The 8,715-nt window shown below is 57.5% G+C and overlaps 1 protein-coding gene across 1 annotated transcript; it reads right to left on the reverse strand.

Annotated features, from left to right (window-relative positions):
* Positions 1 to 883: 883 nt before the first annotated feature.
* Positions 884 to 2,870, reverse strand: LOC309839974 (uncharacterized protein CXorf49 homolog). The gene is made up of 5 exons (XM_082681987.1): positions 2,720 to 2,870; positions 2,114 to 2,190; positions 1,783 to 1,828; positions 1,158 to 1,199; positions 884 to 1,053 (listed from the first exon to the last, which is right to left on the reverse strand). Exons 1-4 carry the CDS (start codon positions 2,838 to 2,840, stop codon positions 1,159 to 1,161), a joined length of 285 nt encoding a protein of 94 aa, XP_082538113.1. The 5' UTR covers positions 2,841 to 2,870; the 3' UTR covers positions 884 to 1,053; position 1,158.
* Between the last annotated feature and the right edge of the window lie 5,845 nt (positions 2,871 to 8,715).

Genomic DNA, 8,715 nt, shown 5'->3' on the forward strand with positions numbered 1-8,715 from the left:
ACATCTTTCTCCCTCAAGGGAGATTACCCCTGATTACATTTATTCACACACAGGGACACACCGTCACCAACCTTGAATGGCCAATCTACCATCATACCCCCTTTTGTGTAGTAAAACACCGGTCTTTCAGGAAGGGTGTCAGGCAGAACCACCCTTGCCTCACTCAAACACAAATCTGTCCCTCTGAGTCTCAGGCTGGTACAGCCCTGGGTCCTGGCTGAGGGAAGGAAGTGCTCCCCAAACTCGAGTGAGGGGGAAATCGAACATGGAGTTCAGACTCAATCTCGTGTGTCCTAAAGAGGCAGTCTGGGAGATTGAGCTGGGACACGGAAATATCATTTCCAGGAAAATCTGTGTCACGGGGCTGGTGGAAGAGTATTTGACGGGGACCATGCAACAACACAGACCTACTAACCACACTCGCCATAGAACCTGACAGGCCAATTTCCACTCAAGGGTGTACAGACGACCCGGCTGGAGGAGGGTGGTCAGCTGGCTAGGGCAGGGAGGATGTGAATGCTTCCAGATTGGAGCTCTGGAAGGGGGTCATGAGTTCCTGCTGATGGGAAGGGTGAGTGGCAGAGATGAATGGGAACCGCCAGACCCCAGAGGAGGAGGGGGGTTTGGAGAGAGCTAGAAGAGGGCCTTCGGGGGAAAGGGAGGACGTGCCAATGTGGCCAGGCAGAGCACACACAGGACCCAGACCTGGGACACTCCGCTGGCTTGACTGCAGGGATGGTAACAGAGGCTGGCCCAGAGTCCCCACCACAGGATGCCACAGATACCGTTCTGGAAAAGGCTCTGACGTGGAGCAGCGCCCCGGCCCGGCCCCCTACCCCGACCCCGACCCCTACCCCTCCAGAGAGAAGGCAGAACACAGAATATGAGAGGTACTTTAATTGGAAACTGCTGTGAAACTGGGGCGGGGCGGGGGCAAAACAAGGGGGAGAGGAAGCCCTAGCTGAGGCAGAACAGGAGGGAACGAGCTTGGCCACAGCTCCAGGGCCCCAAAGGTACCAGCTGCTCCTCTTGCAGGAAGACGCTGGGCTCAACCTGTGAAACAGCAGAGTCAGGGAAGAGCCTGAAGCCAGGGCCAGCCCCCAGCCCTGCTCAACAGCCAGGACTGTGGGAAGGGGTACGGTGTGTGTAACACTCACTTCAAAGGGTCTGCAACTTGTCAGCCAGGTACTGCATGGCGGCTGCAACAGGGACAGGCATTAGCAGGCGCTCCAGACAGAGGGATACAGAAGCCCGTCCCCCTATCCCCGTGAGGAACCGCCTAGCCCTGATACCTGAAACCCCTCCAGACCCGATGCAAAGAGCTCTGGGCCTGATCACTCCCCACCACCCAAATTGAATGTGGAACCGGTTCCTAAAGGGAAACAAAATGTGCCAGCAGCTCTCATGCTGTGGGCCGTGCCACAACCACTCAGAACTTGTCACACACACAAACAAACAATCCAACAAGAACCTTAGAAGCCACACCAAGCAGCAGTTCAAGGGAAAAATCAACGAGGCATCTCTAAAAGTCCTATCAGAAGGACATTCCCTAGGACTGGTCTGGTTGTCAAAGTGTGCATGCAGTCCAGACAGTACTTTGCTATTTGTACACACGCCCAGTTGTACATGCACAGCCAGCTCCAGGGCCAGGCCTGAGAGGTTCTCCTCCCCACAGGGATGATCGTCCCTGCCAGGCCCACTGCACCTGCAGCCCACCCCCACCCCAGGTGCCCACCCGGGTTCTTCACTAAGACACCGCTCTCCGGCCCTGGTTCCTCATACCAAGTTGCTCCTTAAGTTCGTCTACTTCTCTCTTTAGCTCGAGACACTAGGCCAGCAGACAGAGGAGGAAGAGAAATGATTAGTATACTCTGGCCTCCTCTCTCCTCCACCTTCTCCTCTCCCCTCCACCTTCTCCTCTCCCCCGGGCCCTCCACCCCAAAGCCGGGTGGTCAGACTGGCAAGGGCTCCTCAGTGGAAAGGAGGTGGGCTCCCTCCGTGGGGTACGTGATGGGGGCAGGGGAGGGGGAGCCCACACATGTCAGCTGAACTTGGACCCAGATCCCACCCTCGAGTTTGGGCCTGCATTTCCAGGATGCAGTGGAAGCATTACCCAAGGACAGCAGGGCGTTCCCAGTGGCTGCTGCTGCGTTTCCGGTCTTGGGGGATGGTCAAGTGGCCCCCGGTCACCTGAGAGGGAAAGGACACACAATCCAGCTTCCCAGGCTCCCAGTGAGGTGGAAAGGGCCAAGCGGGCTCTAAAGTGACGTGAGGCAGCACCACCCTCTGCTGGCAACCAGCCGCCCCTGCTCCGCCCAGCAGCCGGAACCTTGTCTCTGGGCCTGCTTCCCCTGTTCCCCGGGGACAGCCATTTCGCCACTGTGGTCCCCAAACAATGTGGCTCTGGATTCGACCCTCCCAGAGCTGCAGCCACAGCCAGCACGTGGGAGAGCAATGTGGCCGAACAGGACTTAACAGAAAAGGCTGTTCCCCTGCAAGTCTACACCCGGAGCAGCTGTTTGGGGCACTGCCACCGATCACCCCGGCCGCACAAACCCCACACAGAGGATGATGTGGCTCAAGGCCAGCCCTGCCAGCACCCCGTCTTCTGTGGGAGAAGCTGCCTGGGAGCAAGTCTGTGCCCCCGGCAGAGACAGAGGCAGAGGTTTCTGTCCTCAACCCCTCTTCCCTCCCCTCATATCAAACCCACGACACTCACCTGAGGGGGCAGGCCCCCTGGGCATGACTTCTCCCTGGTTCAGGGCCAAGGGTTCTGAGTTTCCTGGATCTTGGGGGCCTCTGGTGTTGACGTCACCACTGCTGGCTTTTCTACGATGCATGCGCAGACAAGATGTCCCTGGCCTGTGAGTGAGCAGCTGAAACAAAAATTTCTCACCGATTTGGACTAAGGAAGTGTGTGTGTGTGTGTGTGTGTGTGTGTGTGTGTGTGTGTGAGAGAGAGAGAGAGAGAGAGAGAGAGAGAGAGAGAGAGAGAGAGAGAGAGAGAGAGTTGTGTGATTCGGGCCAGGGTGAGGCAGGGAATTGGGAAGGGAATTGAAAGGCTGATCTCATTAGCACTTTCTCCCTCAGTCAGCCCCAGGCCAGCAGGCAGAGCTGATCTAGGCACAACAGTGGGACACTGAGAAAGCCCAGGCCCCCTGCAAGGAAGGTCTGGGGAACAGCTAGGAAGGAGGATTCAGGAAGCTGGTGAGTCTAAATACTGAGGCTTTCCTGGGAAGATTTTAAGGGATCCCCCGACCCAATTCAGCTACCAGCCCTCCCTTCCATCCCAGCCCAAGTCTCTCAGAGGAGGCTGGAAAGAGGCCAAGGGTGGAGAACCGGGCCCAGGACACCCGAAGTGCTACCTTAATGTTTGTCCCTAGGAAAAGGAGCCCGATCTGGCATCGTAATGACCCAGTGACCGAGGGGCACCCAATGCTGACCTCTGAGGGGTGGACAGAGGCAGCGTGGATGAAGACGTGTGCCCTGGGTGCTGTGGGGGGGGGGGAAGAGTGGGGAGAGAGGAGGAGCATGGCCTACTCACTTGGCCCTTTGGGGCTGGGTCTCTATTTGGGTCCTTATCTTCTCCCGCCACCGCCTCAGACTCCCTTGCCCACCTGACCACGGATTTCTTCCCAGCGCCACTGTGCTTGGACTGTTTGGTTCCCGAAAGGACCAAGGTATAACTCTTGGGTCTCCCAGGCAGCGGAATACCAGAGATTGGGGGGAAGGTGGCCGGTTCCACGGGAGTTGCCGAGATTCGCTGCCCCCGGGAACGGAAGGTTCCCCCCAGGGCAAGTTTGGATGCTTCCCCGACGGATTTCTTCTCCTGGGCTCCGTTCTTCCTAGGAGTGACCTGCGGCAGGCCACCTGGAGCAGCAGCAGAAACAGAAGCAGCAGCAGTAGCAGCAGCAGCAGCTCCCGGGTAGCTGGGTTTGCTGCCCCCCTTGCCCCACAGCACGCTCTGCATTTTCTTAGGGGAAGAGATGCCCTGCTTTCCCACGCCCTGCCTTTCCACAACCGAAGAGAGTCCTCGCGGAGCCGAGGACAGGGAAGAGCCTGTCACGTGACGGTAATTCTCCCTGACTTGGAACTTCGAGTGTCTGGGAGTGTCCCCGGGATCCTCGGGTCTGCTGGGCTTGGCCTGGCCTCCTCCTCTGCGGTAAGTGCTCACCGTCATCAGCTGTGTCTCACTGAATTCATCTGAGGACTCGGAGTCGGACAGCAGCCAGGCCAGGCCTTCCGCGGAGCGCCGCTGGCGATCCGCAGCCACGTTCAACTTACGGTTAGTGCCTCTCTTAGGGTTCCCCAAGGCCCGGCCCGCTTCAGGCCCACCGAGGTGGAGAGGGCCGGCTGGAGCCGTCGGCGCCTTCCCACAGCTCTGGCCGGGCGCTCCTCGACCGCCGGGACCCGCCTCGAGGCGCAGTGTCGACCCAGTGGCCTCTTTGAAGGCAGTGGACCTCTCCGGGGACGGGTACCTGCGGACGCCCAGCACGTCCTGGTCGGTCAGCTGCTGCAGGTTGGCCTCCTTGGCCGCCTCAGACTCCTCGATCAGGTCCAGGAGGTCCCTCGTGTGCTCATGTGGGGAGCCAGGTCGGCCTTCGCGGCCCCACAGCACCGGCCCTCGCGCTTCCAGCATCTCCCGCTCAGACTGGAAGCCCTCGGGGTCCGGGTATCTGCGGACGCCCAGCACATCCTGGTCGGTCAGCTGCTGCAGGTTGGCCTCCTTGGCCGCCTCAGACTCGTCGATCAGGTCCAGGAGGTCCCTCGTGTGCTCATCTGGGGAGCCAGGTCGGCCTTCGCGGCCCCACAGCACCGGCCCTCGCCCTTCCAGCATCTCCCGCTTCGACTGGAAGCCCTCGGGGTCCGGGAAGCCGCCTCCGCCCTTGCCGCTCCGCGGCTCCCCAGGCTCGGGGCCTGGGTCGGGCCCCGGCGGGACTGCGGGGCCGGCTATGCGAACGCCGGCCCGCTCCCTGACTTTTGGGCGGACACGCCTTCTCAACACATACACCTCATCCGGGGAGCTCATGTCGCGACCCGGGTGGCCCCAGAACCGGGCCGACGGTCGATGGCCTGAGTCGCGGTCGCGGTCACGGCGGGCTAGGCGGGCGGCGCTCAGAAGGGAGCGTCAGCCACCTCACGCGCCGCACGAGCTCGCCTCAAAAGAAAGGACGCGCCACTTTCAGCGCACCTCTCACGCCCGCGCCGCAGCCTCCTCATTGGTCCGGCCCCCGCCAACCAGCGGGCTCCTTGTTCGCCCGCCCCCGTCGAGACCTAACCAATGGGGCCGAGGGCCTCTGGTTTGCTCGCAAGCCCGTGGGCGGTCCGGGCAGTTGGCTGGTGAAGGAGGTGGTGGGAGTGCCTCCCTCTGTCAAGCCTCTGGGCCCGCCTCCTCCTGTCCCGCCTCCCCTTTCTGGTTAGAGTCACAGCTCTGAGCCTCCGTTTCCCATGTATACAGGGGGTCGAGGGCGTCGGCGAGTGAGGGCGCCGGGCTCCAGGGGTGGTGAGGATGAAACGTCAAGATGGAGGCGCTGGATGCCTAGCACGCGCCGAAAGCATTTGCCAGCCTCCCTTCCACCGCAAACCTTAAGACCCAGCAGGAGAATGGGCACAGGAGTCCCGCAGTCAGTGATCAGGGGTCGGCCAGAGAGCAAAGGGATCGTATTTTTGTTCTGTAAGGTCTCTGTCTCAACTGCTCCATCAAATGTGGCTCAGCAGACGTTCCTGGCAGGCGGGTGTGGCGGATAGACTTGGGGTTGGCCTCGCTCCATCAGTCCTTCCCCCTCTCTGAGGCAAATTCAAAGAAGAGGAAATCGCAGTGGCCAGTTACACGCCAAAAGATGCTCCCCACCGCTGATCCTGGAGATGTGAACTAAAACCACGAATCGGGTTTCACACACTAGGTTGACAACCTTCAAAGAGCTTAACCATTCCGAGGGTGGGAGAGGTTAGGAGCAAACCCCTGTGGCGGTGGTGCAAGAGACGCATTTGGGAGGTAATTTGGCAGAATCCATTGAAAGCAACTTAGTGCCGGCACGGACTCTGTGCCTGGCACTCTTCTAAGCGCTGGGCATAAATAATAATGCATCCGCGTGACACGCCTTTAACTATAGTACCAACTATTACTGGCCTCTTCCCGGTGAGGAAACAGGCACTGAGAGGTTCGGCCACTGGCCCAAGGTCATTCGGCTCGTGGGGATCAGCGGCAGGATTGAAACCAATCAATCTGACTCCAGAGTCCTTGCTTTTAGCCCAAGATCTTTAAAAGGAAGGAAGAAAGAATCTATTTCCTCTATGCTCCTGCAAGTCCGCTGCCTGGTACTTCTTCCGGAGACACGCTGGTACCTGTAGTGTACAAGAACACATGCACAAGGGAGTTGGTGATGGGAAAAACTGGGAACACTCCAAATTCCCGTCAGTAAGGAAATGGATGAATGCAACGTGGCTTAGCATCCAGTAGCATAAAGCGTGGCAGTCCAACGGAATGCATCAGGCCATTCTCACAGCTTTCGAAAGCATCCGCCTGACTTCCAACTGCAAGTTGCAGAACGATGGCTTTGGATTCACATTTGTAAGTTAAATCACTTGCGTGCGTGGGCACACGCACACACACCAGTCAATCCTATGTAATATATGAGAATTCATTTAAGTATATGTACAAGTATGTTTTAAAGTTTTGAAGGACGCACAACCAAGGCCTACCAGTTGTGATGGCGGTGGGTGTGGATAGCCAGGTGTCTCTCAATTTTTCTTGGAACTGTCAGTTCTCAGCTCCCCTGAGCTGAGCAGTACTGATGTCTGGGGAGTGGTGCCTCCCTTGGTTTCTATACGGCCCATGGGTGTTAGAATTTCCCGTGTCTGCCACCCCACTCCTACTCTGACACCGCTCCATTCCTCCCATACCTTCCTTCTGCTCCTTCCCGTTCATACTCCTCTGTCTTCAGTCACCTCTCTCTCCTGCAACCTGCTCTGGCTGACCTCCTGGAGAGTCCTGGGGTGTCTGAACCCCTCTTGCCTGTGGAACTCAAAGGCCCAGTTTTCTGGGTCTGCACCTGAGAAGCTAGCCGTGCTGGAGAAGTTTCAGAGCAGGGGAGATTGGGTGCACTGTAAATCTGCAATCCTCCTCCTCGAGCCTGCCCCCGATGGTGCCTGCCCGTTTGTGGATACCGCCCTCTTCCACTTCTCCCAGTGACTTTTTAAGTCGTGGTGTGCTATTTCAAATATGTTAAAATGGATAAGGAAAGATATAGCAAAATCTCCTGCATCCACCAGCACCCTAGGAAACATTACCAGTGGATTCAGTGGAAGCCTCCGTCTTCCCTCTCACCATTTCCATTCCCTTCCTCCCTCCCCCAGAGAGAGACTCCCAGAACTTCTTCTCACCTTCTCCACTCTCTTCGTCCCTGTGGCTCTCCTACCTCCTCTTCCCCTGCATCCCATACGTCTCCAATGATGTCACTAATCTCTGCTTTAGCCCCCTATGCTCACCAGGATCCAATACTGCTTTTGACTTACTCTCTTGGCCTGGGGTGGGAGCCAGTGTCAGAGGTTCCTCTTGGCTTTCCCCACCGGGATAGCTCTTACCCCACAGAGCAGTGACCCAATGTGGAAGTCATTGCTCCAACTGCCAAGTGTATCACTTATCATTATCAGCTTGGGGACTGGAGAAATGACCGCTATTTTGGTCCAGGGACCCATTCAGCTCACTGTGAACCGGTCTCTATTCCCAACTCCTTTTAATGTCAGGGCCTCATAAGCCCCATTCTAATGGGGCCCCATCATGACACTTTGGGCCTCCTGGATCAATGTCAGCTCAGATCCTGTGTCCGGTAGTAGTAGAAGTGTCTGGGTCTTTTGCTAGCCTCCGGGTACAGTCACCTGAGAACTGGCAGTCATTCTCTTTAGGGACGGTCATAACCCACTGCCTTGTTTCTGGATCCTTCCTCCTCAGGACTCATCCACCTCTTCAGTGGGGCCAATCTCTGAATTGGCTGAGGACCAGGAACTGAGCAGGAGACTGTGGCTTTTTAGCGGGATGATGGCCCTCCTTCTCTTGCATTCTTGCCTTTTGCTGGCTGTCGTTGCCCCTAGGGAGCCATGCTGTCTGAGCCATCTTCTCAGCTTTCTGCCGGTCAAGCAGGCACTCTTGACTGCCCCTCTGAGCTTGCTGGTCGTTACTGGAAATGTGGTCTGCTGGCATCTCTTGGTTAAGAGCTGCCCTCTGCCCTCTATCATGTCAGAATTCGTTGGCTCCCATGGGTGGTAATGAGCCCAGGTCGGGACCACTTTCCTTCCATCATTGGCATTGGCCTCCAGAGGGGAGCAACCACCAAACTTCTAGTGATGCTGGGGCCCCTCTCACCAGAACACTCCTGATGGCTTTGGTGAGTGATTTGTCCTCTCAGCCCTACAGTGGGACATGTGTCCTACAGTGGGATGTGTCCTCTCAGCCCTACAGTGGGACATAACCATGAGGCCATGTGACTGGCCTCACCTTTTCTGTCCGTTCTAGCATGTCTGCATCACTCAACCTTTTTGTTCCTTCCTCTGCCATCTGCCAATCCAAGGCAGGCATTTCCACTTCTCTCCTTATGGGCCATCACTTTCTCAAAGTTTCAAAGGGCCAGTCTGGCAGTGAATTTCCTCCACCTCCTGGAGTCCTTGCCCGTGTGTTAAATCCCATGGCATGAGAAAGCGCCTCCGCTCAGCAAAACT

This window comes from Grampus griseus (genome assembly GCF_964374135.1).
Source record: "Grampus griseus genome assembly, chromosome: X".
In the NCBI taxonomy this organism is placed as follows: domain Eukaryota; kingdom Metazoa; phylum Chordata; class Mammalia; order Artiodactyla; family Delphinidae; genus Grampus; species Grampus griseus.